At 41.1% G+C, this 23,817-nt stretch overlaps 1 protein-coding gene across 1 annotated transcript in view; it reads left to right on the top strand.

Annotated features, from left to right (window-relative positions):
- CATSPERB (cation channel sperm associated auxiliary subunit beta) overlaps positions 1-23,817 on the top strand; it is a 57,820-nt gene that overhangs the window by 8,265 nt on the left and 25,738 nt on the right. The window contains exons 5-10 of the mRNA XM_044435843.1: positions 2,742-2,888; positions 10,361-10,479; positions 13,674-13,740; positions 15,871-15,917; positions 17,268-17,420; positions 21,432-21,584. Of these exons, the coding sequence (XP_044291778.1) occupies positions 2,742-2,888; positions 10,361-10,479; positions 13,674-13,740; positions 15,871-15,917; positions 17,268-17,420; positions 21,432-21,584 (686 nt within the window). The remainder of the gene's footprint in view (positions 1-2,741; positions 2,889-10,360; positions 10,480-13,673; positions 13,741-15,870; positions 15,918-17,267; positions 17,421-21,431; positions 21,585-23,817) is intronic.

Raw genomic sequence — 23,817 nt, 5'->3', positions numbered from 1 at the left:
GTATAGTCAAGGCTATGGTTTTCCCAGTTGCAATGTATGGCTGTGAAAGCTGGACCATAAGGAAGGCTGAGCACCAAAGGATTGAGGCCTTTGAATTGTGGTGCTGGAGGAGACTCCTGCGAGTCCCTTGGACCACAAGGCAATCCAACCAGTCAGTCCTAGAGGAGATCAACCCTGACTGCTCTTTAGAAGGCCAGATCCTGAAGATGAAACTCAAATACTTTGGCCACCTAATGAGAAGGAAGGACTCCCTGGAGAAGAGCCTGATGCTGGGAACAATAGATGGCAAAAGAAGAAGGGGGCGGCAGAGGATGAGGTGGCTACATGGAGTCACTGAAGCAGTTGGTGTGAGCTTGAGTGGACTCTGGGGGATGGTGGAGGACAGGAAGGCCTGGAGGAATGTTGTTGCGGGGTTGCGATGGGTCGGACATGACTTTGCGACTAACAACAACAACAACAAAAGTTGCATGTCCCTGAGCTGCTCCTGCTAAATCAACATTGTTACAAGCATGGGAAGGAACTGATGGGGTTGTTGGTGGAGTCCTGGTAGAGGATCTGTTCAGGGGGTGCAGAAGGGTCTGCCCAAACCCTGCATTTGACATTGAGGTGACCCTAAAGCATCTCCCCAAAGATGCATATACTATACTGAAGCAAGTGCTCAGTTTCATCCATTAATGCCAGCAGCTTGTCTTTCAGCAAGCATGAAGTCCAGGCCCCTTGGACCATTTGGTTGCCAAAGAATACTAGCTTGGCAGAAAAGCTCTTGATATTGCCCTATCCCAGAAGCATCCCCAACATCTTGTTCCAATGCTTGGAAAGTTCAAAGAAAATCCAAGCATTCCATAGTGAAGAAAATATTGTCCAAGTGTTATTGATGTGGAGGTGGACCACCCTATCTTCTGTTGCTCAAGAAAGTGTTAAAACTCTCAGTAGCTGTGCAAACTATGAAGCAACGCATTGGCAAGGCCTTGTCAACTAAGTACAGGCTGTCAGATATAAGGCAAATAAGTTAAAGTCTAGGGGCTGGCTGCTGCTAAGTCAAAGGATATTTTTTTGTCATCAAAGCCCCTTTTTTGCAGACTAACTCCATAGTAAAACACTGTAAAATATACTGAGCAAAGCCATGCAAAGATGACATTAATTGAGCCCTTATTAGGGTAAGAAAAATGATGAATGAGTCTAAATGATATCCAAGTGATATCCTCAGGAGAGGAGTGCTTTTGAGGGTGCCATGTGATCTACTGTCTGTAGTACCCAGCAATATGTGCAGTTTTACTGCTGATAGTTATGTTATTGTGCTCTATTGTTACAGTTTATTGTTGTTTGATGGGATTATACTTTATTTTCACTGCTTCAGTATCTCTATTGAAAGAGGTATATAAATATGAATCTTCACCACCACCATGATCATCTTACTTGAGACAGCTTTGAGACCATGCCTAGTGCTGATAGCTAGAGGTTTGGTATAGGACGGAATGTATGAGGAATGTGGGGGCAGCAGAATCGCTAGCCACTTTGCTAGCATCCCAGTCCTTGTGTATCTCTAATCGCTCTAATCTCAGCTGCTTTAAGGTTAGTGTCTGTAGTTTTTTAGTGTCCTGAAAAGGAATTTAAAATCCATGAGTGAACCTCAGCACGAGTAATTTCCCAATGCCCTGTCTGGGTAGCAGTCAAAGTGGGGGCATAAGGAAGAGGGACGACCTGGAATGTGGGCAAGCTCCATGACCCCTGTGCCCATGTCAGATAGCATACTTTTTTGTATGATGTGGTGAAACCAGGGATACCAGTGCCTTTAGTTTTTCTCACTATTGTTTGCTTCTTCAAAAGAAGCCTGGCTAGCTGCCATTGCCCCTGCAGTCATGAGTCCTATGATAAGGGCCCAGAGACTTATCACGGTCATGGGAAAAGCTTCAGCTTGTTCTCTGACATTTCCCCTGATTATACTTCCAGCAAAATTTATGAAGGCTATTCTTCTTGGAGGGCAATGTAGCAGAACTGGCACTATTAGGCTTGTCCTTACAAACAACTTCCATGTTTTATGAGGACAGTCCACTGGTCTTAGCACTGTCTAAGGCCCTTCTGCAGCAAGTTTCAATGTACCCAATGGATTGTATCTTCCTAGTGCATGGTCCCAGGTGGTTTGTCAGGAGCCAGCCGTATGTGGATACCTCTATGTATATTACATAATTCACTAGCCATTTAGAAAAAGATCTGCCTACCTCCTTCTCAAGCTTAAAAATCTTCCCTACCCTCAACCACCTTTTCAGTTTCTTAGTTCAACAAGGAACAGATCCACAGAACATATTTCTAAGCTGCACAAAATGGGGATTGTGAAATTCAACTATGAAGTTGACTTCCATGAACACTGGAAAAAATATAAACTGCAAAAAAGCTGCAGCAAGCCAAAATGGACCCACAATTGCAACATTGAGTGGGGAGACAACTCAGCCCTCCTGTGGTACCTGGAGAATTGAGGAGGACAGAGTGAGTGAACAGCCCATGGTGAGCGTCAGTTGTCTGTCAGGCTCACTGTGGATTTTTCAAAGAACAGTCAGTTCATTATGGCTTATTGTGCTTGGTATGCTCACTGCTCTATCAAACTGAAGAAGTCATTTTCTAACTCAGCATCACACATTTCAGTGAGAGAACCAAATATTGTAGCTGCTCATTTTCTTTTTAAGTTACAGCACAACATATTTTTGATTTCTTACAGTCAGACTTCAATATTTTCTCTTCTGTAGAACCTATTCTTCAGTGGATGTACTCACTTGGAGTTCAAGTGAATATTACAGAAACAATACCAAAAGTAATAAATGTCACAATAACAAAGAGTCCTTGTGCAAGTGATGCAGCAATAATTGGTCTGATTTATGGAGCTAAAGCTACAGGTAAGTGCAACATCTTATGTTTGTACATGATGAAATAAGTGAAGGCAACAGCTGCCAAACTTACAGCTTCACCTTCTTATCAAGCAATCTTATGCTTGTTTACTTAATCAGCAGTGGGAGTAAGTCTTATTAGCTTTCATGTTTTTCACTTCTAAATAAATGGGTAGGATTTGTTATGAAGCAGCTCAGTTAGACTGAACCAAACAGACTCCATTTAGGCGCAAGGCCAATAGGCTGGATGCTTTCATCTCTTGCCAGATGGGGAAAAAACAGATCTATTGTGTGTGGGTGACTAGATGGAGGATTGACAGTGTCTATTAAACCATATACAAGCATATGTCTCATGGCCCAAATGTGGATAAAATAGACAAAACATATGTGTACATACTATTAGTGATATTTCCCCAGAATCTGATCAAGAACTTGCAATATGCTCCAGGTTTTGCAACCCAGCTTATGCATGTATGTGAGACATCTGACTTCTGCAAGCATCCTCTTTTTTATGGAGGAGGAAGAGCCATCTGGCATTTGACAAGCCCAGCTAACAAGCCCCAACCCAGGTAGTTGATGCTGCAGTGCTGCTTATAGTCAGTCTCTACTCAGCTCTGCCTGCCTTGTTAGTTAATAGTCTGCAGAAGAGTCTTTGGTATAAATGGAGGCATCAGAGAATGCTTCTCCCAGTCTCAGCCCACTCAGACACTTCAATCTATATCTGAGGCCTTCCTCCAGCTGCCTCCTCCAAGGGTGCCCTGGAGAGCGGGAACAAGGGGGAGCACCTTCTCAGTAGTGCTCCCACCCTCAGTTATGGAATGCTCCCCCCATTGATACTTGCTTGGTGCCAAGGTTCTCATCGTTTTAGCACCTGGTCTTCCCTCTGCTCCCAGATATTTCATGGCATATAATGAGACTAATACAACAAAACACCAACAACAAATTGTTTTGGTTTGTTTTTCACTTAACTAAAAGTTGCAGTCTACAGGAAAGGGCTTTACACCAGGGAAAGTTACTCTTTGAGGTCTTTCTTCAAAGAGAAGCTGCCTGCCTGCCTCCATTCTCTTTCTTTGTGTGACTGGGAAAATATTTATAGCAATTTATTATTATTATTATTATTATTATTATTATTATTATTATTATTTATTCCCTGTATTTATAGTAATTTGTATCTAATTTCTTTGAGTTAGCATTTCAGCAACTTTCATGCAGCATACAAGTTTGGTAGGGACGTGGCCCTTTTAAAGTTGATGCATGGGTCTTGCCTGGGTCACTCTTCCCCTCATAACTCCACAGAGAAGGCTTGAAGTACATAGTGACATTGCAACCAGTGTCCATGTGAGTGTTTGAGGCTTTGGATAGAGTTCCTTGAGTGTGAGTTATTGGGTTGTCTGAACCAGTTACTGGCTTTTATGAGTTGACTCCAATTTTCATAAGCTGGCTCTAGTTTAGTGCCAATCTTTGTTCTCAAATGGTGTTGAAGCCATTACACTTTTACATGAGATTATGGATAAACTTTAGCAACATTTTTAGGTTTGTACACTGGAGAAGGAAATGGCGACCCACTCCAGTATCTTTGCCATGAAAACCCCATGGACACTACCAAAAGGCAAAAAGATATGACCCCGGAAGATGAGCCCCTCAGGTCGAAAGGTGTCCAATATGCTACTGGGGAAGAGCAGAGGGCTAGTACTAGTAGTGCCAGAAAGAATGAAGTGACTGGGTCAAAGCCGAAAGGACACTCAGTTGCAGATGTATCTGGTGGTGAAAGGAAAGTCCGATGCTGCAAAGATCTATACTCCATAGGAACCTGAAATGTAAATCAAGGCAAGCTGGATGTGGTCAAACAAGAGATGACAAGACTGAACATCGACATCTTAGGAATCAATGAACTAAAATGGACAGGAATGGGTGAATTTAATTCAGATGACCATCAGGTATACTACTGCGGGCAAGAATCCCTCATAAGAAATGGAGTAGCCTTCATAGTCAATAAAAGAGTAGGAAAAGCAGTACTGGGATACAACCTCCAAAATGACGGAATGATCTCAGTTTGAATCCAAGGCAAACCATTCAACATCACAATAGTCCAAGTCTGTGCCCCAACCACTGGTGCTGAAGAGGCTGAAGTTGACCAGTTCTGTGAAGGCTTACAACACCTTCTAGAATTAACACCAAAAAATGATGTCTTTATCATCATGGGGGATTGGAATGCTAAAGTAGGAAGCCAAAAGATAACCGGAATGACAGGCAAGTTTGGCCTTGGAGTACAAAATGAAGCAGGGCACAGGCTGGTAGAATTTTGTCTAGAGAATATGATGGTCATAGCAAACACTCTTTTCCAACAACCCAAGAGATGACTCTACACATGGACATCACCAGACGGTCAACACAGAAATCAGATTGACTATGTGCTCTGCAGCCAAAAATGGAGACGCTCTATACAGTCAGTAAAAACTAGACCAGGAGCTGACTGTGGCTCAGATCATGAGCTTCTTGTTGCAAAATTTAGGCTTAAATTGAAGAAAGTAGGGAAAAGCACTAGGCCACTCAGGTATGACTTAAATCATATCCCTGACGATGTACAGTAGAGGTGAGAAATAGATTTACGGAATTAGATCTGACAGAGTGCCTGAAGAACCATGGAAGAAGGTTCACAACATTGTACAAGAGGTAGCAACTAAAGCCATCCCAAAGATAAAGAAATGCAAGAAAGCAAAATGGCTGTCTGAGGAAGCTTTACAAATAGCTGAGGAAAGAAGGGAAGCGAAAGGCAAGGGAGAAGGAGAAAGATACACCCAATTGAATGCAGAATTCCAGAGAATAGCTAGAAGAGATAAGAATGCCTTCCTAAATGAACAGTGCAAAGAAATATAAGAAAACAATAGGGAGGACCAGAGATCTCTTCAAGAAAATTGGAGATATGAAGGGAAAATTTCATGCAAAGATGGGCATGATAAAGGACCAAAATGGCAGGGACCTAACAGAGGCAGAAGAGATTAAGAAGAGGTGGCAAGATTACACAGAAGAACTATACAAGAAAGAGCTTAACATCCCTGATAACCACGATGGGGTGGTCATTGACCTCAAATCAGACATCCTGGAATATGAAGTCAAATGAGCCTTAGAAAGTCTGAGCAACAACAAAGCAAGTGGAGGTGACAGTATTCCAGCTGAGCTATTCAAAATCTTAAAAGACAATGCAGTAAAAGTGCTACACTCAATATGCCAGCAAATTTGGAAAACTCAGCAGTGGCCACGGGATTGGAAAAGGTCAGTTTACATTCCCAAAGAAGGGCAATGCGAAAGAATGTTCAAACTACCACACCATTGCACTCATTTCACATGCCAGCAAAGTTATGCTCAAAATCCTACAGGCTAGGCTCCAGCAGTATGTTGACTGAGAACTACCAGAAGTACAGGCAGTTTTTCGAAGAGGGAGAGGAACTAGAGATCAAATTGCCAACATATGCTGGTTCATGGAGAAAGCTAGGGAGTTCCAGAAAAACATCTACTTCTGCTTCATTGACTATGCTAAAGCCTTTGATTGTGTGGATTTCAACAAATTGTGGAAAGTTCTTAAAGAGATGGAAGTACCAGACCATCTTATTTGTCTCTTGAGAAACCTTTATGCGGGTCAAGAAGCAACAGTGAGAACTGGACACAAAACCACTGATTGGTTCAAAATTGAGAAAGGAGTTCAGCAAGGCTGTATACAGTCGTCCTGTCCATTTAACTTATATGCAGAGCACATCATGAGAAAGGTGGGGCTAGATGAATCACCAGTTTGAATTAAGATTGCTGGGAGAAATATCAACAACCTCAGCTATGCAGATGATACCACTCTCATGGCAGAAAGTGAAGTGGAACTAAAGAGCCTCTTGACGCGGGTGAAGGAGGAGAGCACAAAAGTTGGCTTGAAACTCAACATTAAGAAAACTAAGATCATGGCATCCGATCCTCTCACTTCCTGGCAAATAGATGGGGAAGAAATGGAGGTAGTGACCGATTTTATCTTCCTGGGCTCCAAGATCACTGCAGATGGGGACTGCAGCCAAGAAATTAAAAGACACTTGCTCCAGGGGAGGAAAACTGTGGCAAATCTAGACAGCATACTAAAAAGCAGAGACATCACCCAGCCAACAAAAGTGCATATAGTCAAGGCTATGGTTTTCCCAGTTGCAATGTATGGCTGTGAAAGCTGGACCATAAGGAAGGCTGAGCGCCAAAGGATTGAGGCCTTTGAACTGTGGTGCTGGAGAAGACACCTGAGAGTCCCTTGGACCGCAAGGTGATCAAACTGGTCAGTCCTAGAGGTCAACCCCGACTGCTCTTTAGAAGGCCAGATCCTGAAGATGAAACTCAAATACTTTGGCCACCTAATGAGAAGGAAGGACTCCCTGGAGAAGAGCCTAATGCTGGGAACAATAGATGGCAAAAGAAGAAGGGGACAGCAGAGGATGAGGTGGCTAGATGGAGTCACTGAAGCAGTTGGTATGAGCTTAAGTGGACTCCAGGAGATGGTGGAGGACAGGAAGGCCTGGAGGAATGTTGTCCATGGGGTTGCGATGGGTCGGACACGACTTCGCGACTAACAACAACAACAGCTTGGAGGAACTCCTGCCTCTACCCAAGGACTAGAGCCAGCAAACCAGTTATTAGCAGGTGGAGGAAACATCTATTAAGAGGAGGCTCTTTAAGTATATCTGTTACAAAAACAGTGGATTTTGCTGCCTTTGTAATGTTAAGCTGTGCTGCTGCCTATGCAGTACAGTATTTTTTTTATACAGTGGGAAATAAAATCAGATGCCTTAAACCTTTTGATTATCTCTTTATCTAAAGGAAATGAAAATGCTAGAACTTTCTCACTTTTCAGGCAAGTGGGACTCATGTAACATTATATTAAGTGTTGCTCAGCTGGTTTTATATCATGACTGTGTATTCATGTATGTATACTTTTCTTTGACATTAGTAGGAATAATTATAGGAATCACTAAAAATGGATTTATGACTCGAGATACAGTATGGCATAACATGACAGATACAATTTGTGCAGCCCTGGGAGATGGTAATTTCTTCTTCTTCTCAATATTTTAATTATAATGTTTATATTCTTTTGATGTTATGCCCTGTTCTATTCTAAGGGTTCAGTATATATAGCAGCTTTTGTAGAATGTTTTATGGGCCTCAGAGTTAGAAGCACAGTCATGACAGCACTCCAAATCAAGGGGAAAGTGCTCTAGGATCTAGAGAACCTTCTCTCATCAATGGCCAAGGAAGTGTCTCTTCCTCAAAATACTAACTGGCAAATCCAGGTGCTCCTTCCATGGAGATGAGAATGTTCTTTCAGCCCTCCTAGTCCTCTTACCCTAGGTGGTATCACAGCTGGAGTTCTGTAGTCTGATGAAGGGTTTCATCTGATACTGGCATATCTGTTGCCTTCCCTCAAAGTGCCCTCTGATCATGCACTTACGTATCCTACCTGATCTGCAAGGGACAGCTGTTTCAAGATAGATATCTTGTTCTTGTAGCTGGGGAGAGACAGGAGGTGTTGTCACTTGTCACTGCCCTTTACCGTCCTCCCTGCTCCACCAGTCATCTTAAGCATACTGTTCACATGCTTAAGTGAAAATGTACATTTTATGGGGAAATATGTACAAAATAGCGTATTTTTGTGCATTAAAAATAACAGAAAATGGGACAGAACAGATTTCTGATTGAACACATGTGAAATGGATGTCGCTCATAAATAGGTCATCCCTACCTCTTCTCTGCTTAGCCGGTGCAATGTTCAGAGCCATTGCACGACTGCACACCACTGCTCTCTTCGCTTTGTCTGTCTGCCCTCACCAACTCAGCTTCCAGAGGGTTTGTCACAGAATTCAAAGCTATCTTGGTGGTCACCTAACTCCTTCTGAGCTTAAAATCTGCAATGCAAGATGCAAATGCAGCAGCCTTCTAACTCACACTAACTTTTTTTTTTTTTAACTAACTCTCGTTCCATCCTCTACTTTCTACTGACTTGCAGAAAAAGGTTATCTGCCATGCATGGCAAGAATTTCTTGGAGGGGCCACTTTTGGCAGAATTTGTCTCCCAACAGTTATCTGGCAATTTGGTTGACAAAACTTTGATTCTCATCTTCTTCATTGGATGGTTAGTAGTAGACTCCAACTGTCATGTTCCAGTCATACCTTGACATTTTTAGACCCAGATGCTCTCAATGGGGCTACCCGGCTCATCTTTCTATATTTCTGTGCAGGATTGAATAATGCAACTCCACCTCATTTCTTATTTCTTCTGTTCTTTTTGAACAAATTAGACCCTTCATTTGTTACATTCCAGTCATCAGACCGAATTTCAGTAATACCTATCAAGTTGCATTTGCCTTCGTGTATTAGGAATTCTGGGACTGCAGGTGGTGCAGTGGTTTAAACCGCTCTGCTGCTGGGCTGGTAGATTGAAAGGTTGCCGGTTCGAATCTGCACAACGGGGTGAGTTTCCGTTGCTCTGTCCTAGCTCCTGCCAACCTTGCAGTTCGAAAGCATGCAAATGCAAGTAGATAAAAAGGTACCACTTCGGTGGGCAGATAACAGTGTTCCATGCACTTCAGTGTTTAGTCATGCCGGCCACATGACCACGGAGACTGTCTGCGGACAAACTCTTCGGCTAGGAAACGGAGATGAGCACCGCCCCCTGGACTCAGGCATGACTGGACTTAATGTCAAGGGGAAACCTTTACCTTTACCTTATTAGGAGTTCCAGTTCATTCTGCTTGTTTCCTGTACTCTGGACATTAGTAGATAGATACTGAAGCCCTGTGCTTTATGGTCTGGCTTCTTTCCTCTGAAGACTATTTGGGGGTACTACTAGAATTCTTCTCTGTGTTATGGTGCATAAGTCTTCTTCTCCCATTGTCTCCACATCTCTCTCCCAAGTAGGATTCAATTTAAAGCTCTCCAGGTGAGTCCATGCGTCATCATAACACACTTGGGATTTAATCCCATGTAACAAGGTGTCTCCCATAACAACTACTTTTCTTTTTCTTGGTCAATTGTCTTTTTCTTTGCTCTGTATTGCACAGATTCCCTTGCAATTCTTCCTCTGCAGTCTGTTCCCTGTCTTCCTCCTCCAATTAAATATATCAATTCTCCTGGCAGAATTCCTAGGAGCTGGGGAGAATCTTTTGGGTTGATTTGATGTAGGACTCACTTGTTCATCTTTCTGTTGATCCCAGGTATTTGCAAAGCTGGCCTCTAAAGCTGTCCAGCATCCTATTTCAAACTGCATCTGAAACCCTCCTTTAACCCTGACAGACTTCTATTATTCCCAGGTCTGTTGGATCAATATGATTTGGCTGGAAAAGGGGGAATTAAATTACATGTTTGAAATAAGTTTGTAATTTGCCTTGCCTTTAGAAAATAATGATGCAACACTGAGAAATAAGCGAAAAAATGCCTGACATTTCATTTCTTTCCTACAGATTGCGCTGGTCTTGCTCTTGTTGATATCATTTTAATAAATACACGTTTAATAATGCTTACTACACTAGGATTATTTATTAGTGAAGATTTACGTTACACAACTGGAGAATTGCTGAAGGTACATATGTTTCTTTTTGAATATACCCTTTCCTATCTGTTGTTATACAACTCTTAATAAATATACTGAAGTAATGTTCAAAGTCACTTCATTATGATTGAAACTGTAGTCCTAAGATGCCACAGTCAATCCCATTAGTCTTTCTGTTCTTGTCCAGCATTATCTTTTGTTGCATGCATGCTTCAGACCGGATAGCCACAGTCCAATTAATATTAGTTATTTCATTTTTATACTATCCCATAGCTGAAACTGGCTGGGCATTTCTAAGATTTAGAACTTGTTCAGGCAAGTAGGACATCTTTGCAAAGGAGATTCTGAAACCCAGATTGAAATCAGATAAGGTTAGCTTGACACATGGAGGAAGGAGCCTGAAGGCAGAGTCCACAGTAAGCAATAACTTACTGTATAAAGAACTGAAACGAAGCCTACCTCCTGAGACATTTCTTATGTCACTGAACAACACATGAGTTTATTCTAATTGAACCAAGTATAAGAATGTGTCTGCTTTTGCATTGCTAATCAAGTGTAGCAGCTGAACTCCTTAGGTGAACTGCATCTCATGGCTAAAATATTTGAGAAGCCAGTGCTAGTGTGAGTGCATGACTAAAAATATTATTATTTCTTTTACTCATTATAATATTACAGGGGAACATACTTTGAAGCATATTGTGGATAAACATTGTTCATACTATATATTTGAGATCACCTGTTTATGGTGATCTTCATTACCTGTTTATAGTGATCTTTATTTTATTTGAATTGTTGTGTTGATTGTGATTAGATAGATAGATAGATAGATAGATAGATAGATAGATAGATAGATAGATTTGGGGATTTTTTATTATAGCAATTATGCTTTTTGCATGTATGTGTGGGAGAGTGAAATCCCCTTACACTCATAGCAGACATTTGTGAGCCTCTGAACTTTGGAGGCTTAGAAACACTTGATACAATGTGCAAGGAGTGTCAGCAGCCACCTCTGTTGCTGTCACACCTTGAACAAGGAAGAGGGGGAGTGAAGGTGGCTGATGTGCTGATTGGAATCAGTGCAGCTCTACACCTCCTTTCCTCCCTGCTGCCCAGCATGCCCCTTATTGCAATCTTCAAAGCCCTGCTGCAGCCTTGTGGGCAGGCAGCTGATATGGTTCTTTTCACACTGTCTGTATGGGGGCGGGACTTTGCTGCTCAAACTTTACAAATCCTATGGTTTTCCAGATATGTTGAGGGAACATAGGATTGTGCCCTAAGTCATTTCCAAGATTTTTTTGTGGTGGGAAGCAATGCATAAATCAATAATATCAAGGTTGAGTGTAAATAGTAAATGAATATGCAACATGATGTCTTTGTAAAATTGCAGTTGCCGGAAAGAAAGTCATGTTTTATTTATTTTATCTGATTTTCTTCCAGTTCAAGAAACCAGTCTTATGTGGTTTTGAAATGGTAAGAAACTACTTTTTTTTTTTTTTTTTTTTGCTTCTCTCCAGGTTCAAAAACAAAAAAGTCAAATTGTTGAATGAAGTCCTATGCCAAACTGGAGCCTTTCCTGACCCTTACACCCACAGAGCTAACTGATCCCACAGCTTTTCTCTTACCCTCCAACACCAGTACTAGAAAAGTATTATGTCCTTGATGGACATAATTCACAGTTTGATCATCAGTGGTTTGGCTCTTTTTGTAGTGGTGAATCCTTGCTATATTTCTCGATGGAACTTACCATTCCACCAGTCTCCTTGCAGATGTTGATCGGTTACATAAGAGGTCCTCAAACTTTTTCAACAGGGGGCCAGTTGAATGGTGCCAGTGGTGGGCACGGGCCAGCTAGGGGGCGAGAGCGGGGCACGCTTGTGCGGTAAGGTGGGGTGGGGGTGGGCTGAGGGGAAAGGAGGTGAGGTGGGGGTGGGGGCGTACGGCGAGGGGAGGGGAAGGGAGGTGGGGGCGGGGCACGCAGTGAAGCAGTGGCGGGTGCACAATGCAGCGGCTTGCTCGGTTGGAGATTGTTTTCTATGAGCAAGTCCAAAAAGATCTCCGCGTGGGCAAGTTGCCACCTTCCCATGCATGCGGTGAGGCGGTGGTGGGCACGCACGGGGTGAGGTGGGCAGGTGCGGCATGCGCGGCAAGTCCAAAACCTCAGGCAGGCCGAATTCAGCCTGCAGGCCATAGTTTGAATACCCATGGCTTACAGGATCCTTGGTAACATCTTCTGAATCCTCTAGGTTCTTCTACCACAGTTCTGACTTGCCCATAGAGAACTATGGCTACCTCTGTCACTATTATATGATTTTTACTATTATTAAAACCCAGGATATATGGTCATTGCTGTGTTATTGACCCCACCTACTATTGGTATTGACAATAGTATTCATATCCAGAAGTCTCCAGATGGGCCGTTATGCATAGTCTTTAAACCTCCCAACACTCCATTACCTGACAGTTTCTCGTAAGGCTGCCACTTGGCACTCTTGCAGAAACCCATTAAGTCCTTCACCCCTGCATGGGAGCTACTCCCATTCTCCTCTGTTTTATTGGCTATTGTGGGTTTCATGTAAGAGTAAGGCCATAACTCTTTCTTCTATCAAAGTCCGTCTAGCAGCAATCTCAGCTTAATGCAAGCCTATCATCAGAGTAACCATGTTCTCTCATCCTCTACACCAAAAGTTCCTCAAGGGCTCTACCACTGTATATCTTTTATTTATTTTGTAAGCCGCCCCGAGGCTTTTTGCAAATGGGGCGGCATAGAAATGTTCTAAATAAATAAATAAATAAATAAATAAATAATATCTGCCAGCTACTGCCCCCGTTCTTCATGGAGTCTTTCAGTGGTTCTAGTTAACCTCCAAACCCTTCAAGTTGCTTACCACAATAGGTCTACATCTCCTAACTATGTCTTTCTACATGTACCTGGAACTTTGTGTGCTCCAACATGACACACCTTTCCTTACATTCCACAGGATAGGGTTGTCCTTCAGCCTGACTGTTCATTTTTACTTAAGTAAGATGGTTTAGATTGGTTTCCTGCAACCTCAGGGGGTCTTCATGACCCCTTCCAACACTTCTATTCTACGATTCTATGATTCTCTGACATTTGGCACACCACAAAGTTGTTGAGGCACTATGCAGTGTCTAGGAAGTGATCTAGTGAACTATTCCAGAATCTTACCAGTTGTACCATTTATTTCACATTCTGTTTTTCATAGGATGATTATTTCAGAGCAAGAATATGGTATAACCGCCAATGTCTAGCTAACAGAGAACATTATGAAGGTGAGGAAACCAAATTTGCAAGCAGTATAGGCATATAATGCAAGAAGGGGAATATCTGAGAGGCACATCATTACTGGTTTTTAAAAATGTTATTCTTTGCAGATGTTGAGACATCCTTTAACATAAATCCTTTATAATTTCTACTGCCAAGATCAGGACATGTTGATTTAACCAGCTATATAAATTAAAGGAGCATAGGGGTGCCTCTTTATTTAAAATGAGTTTTGCGCGCGCGCGCGCACACACACACACACACACACACACGAGTTGCCATTATAAACCTCAAAATTCTATTTGTAAGGATGATATTTTGTCATGATGTACCTGGTGCGGTCTGCAGTTATGCAGAATTTTAAACCAATCTGATACAGATAGCCACAGCCACAGCAAGTTAACTAGTGCTGAAAATTGGCTTTTTAAAAAATCTAGTACACCTCAGTATGTCATAGTTTTCTTATAGATTTTACTGAAAACTACTGCAATAATTTTTTCAGACTTGTTGAGGAGGTGTACCTTAAATTAATTTATTGAAGCTCTGATTTACAGCTCAAAACTGATCAAGTTTGTGTTCTCCCATGAAAGGCTATGGCAGTAATTGCTGGTGAAGTTATGTCAAGGATGCTCATTTTCACTCTGAAGCTAGAATGCTCTCTGTATGACAAAGTTTTCAGAAGAATTGTTTTATAGAGAATTTCAGTGTGCAGTACCTATTCTTTTAATTACAAAATGTGTCCTCACAAGGTGAGAGCATCAACTGTATGTCACTATGTAGAGTAGGGTCACAGCATGGAAGGCTAGGGAGACTTTAATCTTTTGATTACCTGCTGTGGTCCCAACTATATCAAGGGCATTAGGATCAGGCTCTGAGAATTCCATTGTGAAAGGTCAAATAGGTATCTAGTACTAATTTTAATAGCAGTCAAAGGGTTAAATCTCTCTATCTGCCACTCTATAGTCCTAATCCATATTTGGTCCAATGAATTAAATTTTAAGAGGAAAAAAAACAAACCCCCAACCCAGCTACATCTTTGAAGTCATATACAGTTTGCCCTTCTATGAACTAGCCTCTTCATATAGTGCATCTGTTTTTACAGAAGTATTGACAGTGCACTAACTTACTTTTATGTGAGAGAGAGAGAGAGAGAGAGAGAGAGAGAGAGAGAGATATGACACTTGTATTTGTTTTGGTATTAATAAAAATTAATTAAAATACACAGGGCTCTTTTCATATGGAGACACTTGCATGTACAAAAAAATTCTGAAAGAACTTTAAGTTACTTTTAAGTTACACATCTCTCATCTTTGTTAAATCATGGTGCAAAAAGTGGCTGAATTCTTCCACTAATTCCACAATAGAATCTGATTATACATATTGAAAGAAAGCAGGGGCTTCTTAAACCTTTAGAACCTCTGTGAATATTAGGAATGCATTACAACAGAGAGTGTTGATCTTTAACGATGGCCAAACATTACAATCAGCTCCAAAGTTATAGGCTATATAGATAGGCTAGCTAGTTTTATTTATTTTATTTATTTGTTAGATTTCTATCCTGCCTTTTTTTTACAAAGAAAAAATTAGCTTCCATTATTCTCTTCCTTCTGCTTTCTTATCCCCACAACAACAGCCCTGTGAGACATGTTGGTCTGAGAGTCTGTGACTGGCCCAAAGTCACTCCATTGACTCCATGGCTGAGTGGGAACTAAAACCCAGATTGCCTGAGTTCCAGACCTTCACTATTAATCACAGCACCACACTGGTTATCTTATTCAAAGCTTGATAAAAAGTGTAAGGTCTTAGCTAGTCTTCAGTGTGGTTAATAGCACTGTTGATGTAATTTGTAGTCATTGGTAAGTTCAGCTGTAATTCATGCAACAGAAGGTATTTCGTGTGTAGCCATCAACTGTATTTTTATACCTCCTGGTGTATTTATTTATTTATTTGATTTTTTTATTCCACTTCATTAGCCAGAAGGCCCCCTTCTATCTTGTACAAGCTTATATATTTTGAAATGTATAACAAAAATGCCTTTGCGCTCTTTGCAACATAAAACTAGGTGGATACATTTTGTGAACTCTGTTGTAGCGATACAGGCTGTAACTTGTGAGTAATATATTTATTATTTTCTTCAGTGGACTTTGTTGGTCTCTCATTCAACAAAGACAAGACATTGAGCCAGGTAAGACAAATAGCATTAAGGCCTGATAATGTTTAGTTGATTATAATCAACACCTGTTTTGTTTAGTAAGAGTCTGACTTCCTGATAATGGTGGCAAATAAATGTTCAGAAATAAAGAAGAGGTTTGAGCAGAGACTATATTAGATTCAGCCTTTCCATAGAGAGTTACTGTAGTTTGTAGCATTTCGGCCAGCACTGATACACTGGAGTTTCTCTTTCCAGTTTATATAATGATGTATAGATGATTAAGGAATGGATAGGAGATCTCAGTGTGATGGCTACCCTAAATAATTAGGAATGTGGGTGAAGGCATTCCTCAAATTCAAGGAGGAGTCAGCCTATCCAGAAGGATACCATGGTTGATGGTATTGAAAGCCACTGAGAGGTCCAGAAGAACCAACAGGGACGCACTCCCCCTGTCCATCTCCTTGCACAGGTCATCATACAGGGCGACCAAGGCAGATTCAGTACCATAGCCAGGTCTGAAGCCAAACTGAAATGGGTCCAGTATACTTATCATGTTTAGAGTATCTAATGCCATCTCTGTTTCCAACACTCAGATGCTTGGGATTTATGGGCTTTTATGTCTATAAATGTGGCTTTTAGGGGCAAACTACTTGTAATGTTCTTCATGCTTTTAAAAAAGTGAGTTTTATTCATGTGATGCACAGTTTCTGACTGAAAACTATATCAAAGGTGCTGCTGGGGAAAATAGAAGTTACAGAGGAGCTGTGTAAAACCAGTGTGGGACCATAGTCTAGATCAGGAGCACATTCTAGCCTACATTTTCTTCAAAATATTGGTGGCCAATTTAAGCACACTTTTAAAAAGGGACATGATATGCAACTTCACCCTTAGTTCCTAACTTTCTGCACTTAATTTCTTCTTTGTTTTTGATTTGTTGGAACCATGATGTATTCATAAGGTTGCAATCCTATCAGCCTGCAGCTCACTAGACAGAGCCTTCCAATCTCGGAGACCTTCAAGTGTCCAGGCTTCCATCAGGCTGCTGCCAGCAGGGCAGGAAGAACAATGGAAGCATTTTTCACTTTCCTGTTCTCTGTTTCCATTAGATGAGCCTTTCAGCCCATCTAAGAGAATTATGCTGAAGGAGTCCCAGGATACAGCATATCTTGGCTTCCCCTTCTCTCCTCACCTAGTAGAATATATCCTTTGTTGTCTTCTTGTACTTGTTTGAGATTTTGACATGAACCACTGTTGAACTTTCTGCAGTGTCTGGGATGGGGTAAGGGGTGAAGTGGCCCCTCCACAGGATAGAGCCCTTGGTCTACTACCCGTATATTACCTTGTACTTTAAATCTCTCTCTCTCTCTCTCTTATTTTTAACAGGAATCTACATGTTTCTATAGTAATGATTCATTTATAAAATGGCACAATTGCTTGCCTCACAGAAGCAAAACTGAAAAGCAGGTTTCTAGACGGGTAGTTTCTTTTATTGTTGACTATGAACAGAACACAGGCATTGCTATTTTATCCCAACAGGTACAGCATGTGAAAAAATACCATATCATAAACTAACAGAGTGTATGCAGCATTATTTTGCTATTCAGAATGGATTCAGAATAGAGCAGTATCTGAAGCAATGTAGGTTCTGCATTCCTCAGTTCCTTGACTGTCCTAGTGTCAACATTGTCTCTTACAGCTGTCTCAACCCATCCCCTTGCCCCCAAGGAGCTTATAACAATTTAAATATTTACAGTAAAATCAATTTCAATCAAGAATAGAGATTTAAAAGACACAAACAACAACAATTCCTAATGGCTAAACAATAAAAAAGATGATGATGAAACAGGAATGAATTCACTGCTTTCCTGAAGGCCAAGAGAAACCAAGATCCAACTAGGCTTCTCTAGGGCAGGAGTTCCATGACCTTGGTACTGCTCCCATGACAATTGTCACATATCTCAGCCAACCGAATCTCTGAAAGTAAGGGGACAAGCAGGGCCTTTAATAATAAATGTAGTGGGTGAGCAGGCTGATAAAGAAGAAGGTGGTCCTTCAAATAGCCTGGTTCCAAGGCATTTATTTATTTGATTTATATCTCGCTTTTTCTTACGAACTCAAAGCAGCTTACATCATTCTCGCCTTCCTGCTCTCAGTCTTTTCCCTACAACAACCCTGTGGAGGTAGGTTGGGCTGAGACTTTGTGACTGACCTAAACTCACCCAGTTGGCTCTATGGCTGATTTATAAATTTAGGGCATTCTATGTAATTGGTGTCTTGAACTGAGCCCAGAAACATCCTGGGAGACAATAGAGAAGACACAGAGTGTACTGCCTGCATTAGAAACCACACTGGTTGATGTATTCTGTACCAGCTTTAGTTTCTAAACATGTTTTTAAAGTTAGTTCCATGGACAACACATTGCATTTTGTGGATGTGACAAGGGCATATATAATAGTGGCTAGATCTACTTTTTCAAGAAAAGGTAGAGCCAGTTCACCAGCCAAGGCTGTGCAAAAGCAGTCCTACTGACCTAAATAGGAAAGTGGAATCCAAGGGTATTCCACCGAATAGGGTGAAGTTTCATCCATAATAAGTCCTATACCTGAGATACCTGTACTTTTTACCAATATCATTTCTGTCTTGTCTGGATGAAATCTGATTTTATTAGCCTACACTCAGCCCATCACAGCATCCAGGCACCAGGTCAAACCCTCCACAGCCTTGTTTGCATTTAATTAAAAGAAAGCTGAAATTAAATCACTAGATGGTCTCTCCCAATAGTTTCATGTAGACATTGAACAGCATGGAGGAGAAAATGGAATCCTGAAGAACATCATAGGCCAGTGGCAATGGAGTTAAACTGCAGTCCTTTAGATAGCAATATCTGGAGGGGCTTCCCTCCAGATAGGATTAGAACCAGTTCCAAACAGTGTCTTGTAGTCCTGTGCTAGTCAGATGATCCAAAAGGTTACTGAGGTTCACAGTACTACAAAGAAGGCACCAACATGCTCACAGCCTGAGTTCACAGATAATGCAAATGGTTACTGTGAAGTTACCTAACTTACCTTGTGCCCTGGGTTCACATATTTGCGAGGTAAGTATTCATGAGTCCAAATGGAGGCATGTTTCCCTTTCCAGTGAGCACCAATGCTGCCTGTCCCTCCTGCCTCTTTCCCATTGGCCTGCAATGCCACCGCCCCCCCCCCCCCGGTATATTCTCAGCCAACTGCTGTTTGTTTCGCCTGCTGCTCCACAGAGCCCCCATTAGAGTAGCACCACTCTTGTGTTCCCTTCCAGTAGATATCCTCTGATTCTCAGTTGGATTGCCAAAATACCTGGTCTTTCCCACCTGGTGAGGCCACATCAGATGGGGGCATGGTGGTATAGCCATGCCAGGTGGCCGGCAAGGTGGGTGATTTGGCAAGGTGGTGGATGCGGTGGTCTCTTGCTGTTGGAAACTGGGGAACTACAGAAAAAATAACTGAACTGAATTCACACATGACAGCAAGCATGCTGAAATGCGGAAACCCTAGAATAGACCATCATTTTCCATGGGGATTCACAGTAACCGAATGTGCCATGCTTCCTGGAGTTACACATAACAACAAGCCATTTCTGCTGTGGTTTGTCATGTATAAATTCAGCTACCATATCTAGTAGAGATGTATGATAATTCCATGGATGGAGTGAAAATAGATTTTTCTAGTTTGTAGTGAGTTTATCCAATATGTAGATCGCTTTTTAAGTTCAGCATTTTGCGCACATTTGATTCTTTAAAAGAAAAATTGTGAATCTTGAAATGTGCAAATGGCTTTTTTGTTTTAATTTCTCCCTGTTATTCACAAGTGTGCAACAGTGTAGATTCAGCAGTTCAACATGTGTAATCTTGTCAATTTCTTTATATGTATGTATCACCTTTATATGTGTCAACTGCAGAACCAAAATGGAATAGGTAATAAAGAAGTGACAAGGCAAAACTTCATATAAGCTAATATGCACATATTTCAAAGAACCAGTACAAAAGAATGATAAGATAAAAAAGGAACCCCTTTGCACAATTCAGAAGTGTAGAAAAAGAAAAAAAAATGTGATCATGGGAAGTGGTTCACCAAAGGAATGGGAGATGTTATCTTCCATTGTAACCCTGTTTATAATATGTGTTGAACTGACATTAGTGTTTCATCAGTCCCCTGACCACTTACTGCTGTTATGCAAATTTCCCCTTTGTTTACCATCCAGCCTTTAAATTTGTTCAGTTGCTACCACTATTTTTTCCCAGCCTCTACATTTGTGCTAAAGTAAATGCTGGCAGTAAATTGAGGAGAACCAGGAGAAACCACTCTGAGAGGGAATTACAAAAAGAGTGGAAAGCCACAAACTCCCAACTCTGGGCTTGCTGGAGACTTTGGGAAGTATTGAAAGGGCCACTGATAAGTGTCAGTTCAACACTTAAGAAAATTATATTGCAAAATGTGTGATACTGTTTCTCTCCCTTTGGTACACTGGTATTTGCATTTTTCTATGCTTCTGATTTTCATAAATGGGTTCTTCCTTTGTCTTAGTATCATTTTCCCCTTGTCATTTGCAACTGTGCACAAATTAGCCTACACTAGAGTTGCTTCATCAGTTTCTTTGTATGTTACCCACTCCATTTGATGTTCCTCCACTTTGGCACCTGTAACAGACAATTTACAAGGAAAAATTCTACACAATTATTTAAAGCTTTTATATCCTGCCCTTCACTGTGTCTCAGGGCGGTAATACAATAAAGTAGAACATAAAACACACACACACACACACACAAACAGTAAATAAAACCCAGTCTTAAAACAGTATGAACATTTAAAATAATAGGAAATTAAAAGGGTTTGGCCTGGCACTGAAAAGTAAAAAGTATCAGCACCAAACACACCTCTCTCAGGAGCATGTTTCATAGCAGGGGTGCCACCGCAGAGAAGACCCTTCTCTGGGTAGCCACTCTTCTGATCTTCAAAGAGGGCTCCATTGACCATCCATATTGACCAGTTGATTCCATGTACTTGTGAAAAACAGGGAATTAAAGAAGAAAGACACCATTTGCACAAATTTGCAGATCCACCCCTGCAATCCAATTTGATGGAATCTAAAAAATGCACTAAATGTTTCCAGAACTGGAAAAAGTATCTGCTACAGTATGACACTGCTTACCAAAACAGAGACACTCTACTACTTCAGCATAGATGGCAGTTGTTACTTCTACAAAGAGGGGTTCTCAGTCTTCTTCATATAAGTGAGAAGTCCTCTTCTGGCCAATTTAATCCATCAGAAGAGGAAGACCATTTGGGTGATCTTAAAGCTCTGAGCAGCTTGTCCACATATTCAGGAAAAGGGATCAAACCTATTCAGTAAAACAAGGTAAGCAGATTCTGCCCTGCTAGTGGAAATTTCGGGAAGAATTTCCTGTCTTCACACAAATTTACTTGACATGTTTGTTTCTGGAAGATCATTCTTTCTTCCTGATTATGTACAAAGTTCTGCAGTTAATTTTTTTTCTTTTCTCTGTTCTAGAACAAAGCATTGGTATCTGTGCATTCATTAATAGACAATGAAATGAACAAAAAGAGAAAATTTCCAGCCTTCTGGTTTCGCGATCGTTCCTTTATTCCATTTGGGATGTTCTTCCATCCAAATAGTCATTTTCTGTATGTGTATGGAAATCAGGTGTGCAAGATAGGTTGTTAACTTTGATGAGTAATTTCATTGACATTGTGATTACCATTATTAAGGTCCCTAACTTCTTTTGCAAGCCATCCACATGTGATTGAAGGAAGGAGGCTTGAAATGTCGTAGGACATCTTATGCCTATGTGCCATCTAGTTGTCTCCAAGGCAACCCTAGGAATGAGCGCCCCCTGCCCCCGCCAAAAGTCCTGTTCTTGATAGACCTGTCTACATAAAATCTGCTTTGCTGATGTCTGTATCATTTTAGTTGGGTAGGATTTGGTTTGTCTCCCTCTTCATCTCTTTCTGTGCTGCTCTTTCCTTGCACATTTGCTGTTAATACATATGAAGAGACGCCATCCAATGGAAAAGAAACAGTGGCTCTTTCCAGGCAAAAGTATTTGCAACAATGGAGCAAATTTTAAAATGCCACCTATTCACATGTAACATTTTAAAAGTTGAAAAACTGATATTTTAAAAGCAAAGGAGAGGCCCTAGCTCAGTTGAAAATCATGGGTTTTGCATGCAGAAGGTCCCAGGTTGGATCCTTGGCATCTCTAAATAAGGCAAGAAAAAATCCTGCCTGGAATTCTGGAGTGCCTGCCAGTCAACATTGGGCTGGGTGAACTGATGATTTGTCCCAGCATAAGGCAGCTTCCTGTGTTCCTAAATCCCCATAATATTAGCTGTTCAGAAATATCCCCTCCATCCCTGTGCCCCTAGTCTTTTCATTTCATAACATGAATAGCGTGGAATGTGGGCAAGGAAGCATTTCTTCATCCCATTTATCTCTTCCTTTCTTTTAAAATATATATACTTGCTTCAACTTTAGAGTGAACACATGTGCCCTTCTGTTTAAAAAGAGAAGAAAAATTAAAAAGCAAATCTCCAATGCAGCTTCAGAATGCAAGCAAATCTCAACCCCTTCTTTCTATCTCTTCTGGATTCTCCCCTCCCTCTCCAGATGCAATTTCTGTTCCTGATGCCAGTATTTTTAAACACTGGCATGGAGTCATGCTATCAGTTATGTGCCAATGGTTTAAAACAATCTACAGCTCTCTGTGGGAGGCAGAGCAAGTCAGGGATTTATTTTTTTTATTTTTAGTACAATGCAACCAGTGGATCATAAGATAGTTAAGACAAATGAGATTGTCAAACAAACTGACAGCTTATAAAAATTTTTGGAGGTGGGATTAAAAAGAGGGTGGAGGTTATTTATAAGGACAGTGGTTTATTTTTAATACTAGAGTTAAAACTATTTTTTAAATTTTAAATGAGCAATGATCTATTTAGTTTAATGAGTTTTATAACTTTAATTGCATTAATGTATTGCATAATGAAAATAATTTAATTTATAAATTTATACAATTTTTAACCGTTAGAAAGGAGCTTAACCTCCTAGGAGAAACACTAGCAGCAATGCCAGCAATAGGAGTATAGGCAGCAGTAATCCAAGTTTCCCATTTAGTCCCATTTTAAAATCCTGTTTAAATTGGTTTTAAATCCCCATAGATAATTGTGTTGGTGATGCCATAACACTTAATATAAATTATAGTTAAGGCAGGAGGGAAGACTTTGCTCCCCAGAAGATAAATGGCAATGCAAAGTAATTGGTAATCCTCCTGTCCACTCATAATTAGTTGCAATTAACTCTATTCGTTGCAATTAACAGCGCATCTACTCAGATTCTTGTGATTCTTGTGGTAGTAATATTTCATAGCTGTGGTGTTGATTTGCTGATGCTTCGGGCTGCAGGGAACTTGTGTTATTGAATTGTACTGAAGGTAATTTCAACGGTACTTAGATGGCTTTCTGTAAGGTTCAGCATATGAGCAGCAGGTGACTACAGTCAGGACACTGGGACCAGTCCAAAATGCAGGGTGGCAGCCTGCCATGGGTTTAGAGGACCTGAGGCAGGAGGCAGGTCTTTGAACAATTCAGGGTCAAAAGCCAGTGATACAATAAGGTCCAGAAAACAAAAAGTTCAAGAGCCTGAAGTCCAAGAGCACAGTCCAGAAAGAGAATCACATTTTGAAGGATGGTTGTGGTACTTGGTAAGGCAGGGTCAGGCTGGAGATAAGGATGGAAGCAGGAACAGGCCGAAGCTGGGCAGAAGTTAGGTAGACAGGAAGACAGGCAGGAACAGGAATGCAGGCAAGGGCTGGGTGTCTACAAGGGTGTTCCTGGTTCTGCAGGCATTTGCAGGGCCACTCCAGCCCTGATCCTGACAAGTA

The sequence above is a fragment of the Varanus komodoensis genome, unplaced genomic scaffold (genome assembly GCF_004798865.1).
Source record: "Varanus komodoensis strain SLA01 unplaced genomic scaffold, ASM479886v1 scaffold3, whole genome shotgun sequence".
NCBI classification, from domain to species: domain Eukaryota; kingdom Metazoa; phylum Chordata; class Lepidosauria; order Squamata; family Varanidae; genus Varanus; species Varanus komodoensis.
Note: the sequence above shows the minus strand (reverse complement) of the source record. Positions and strands in the feature narration are given on the sequence as shown.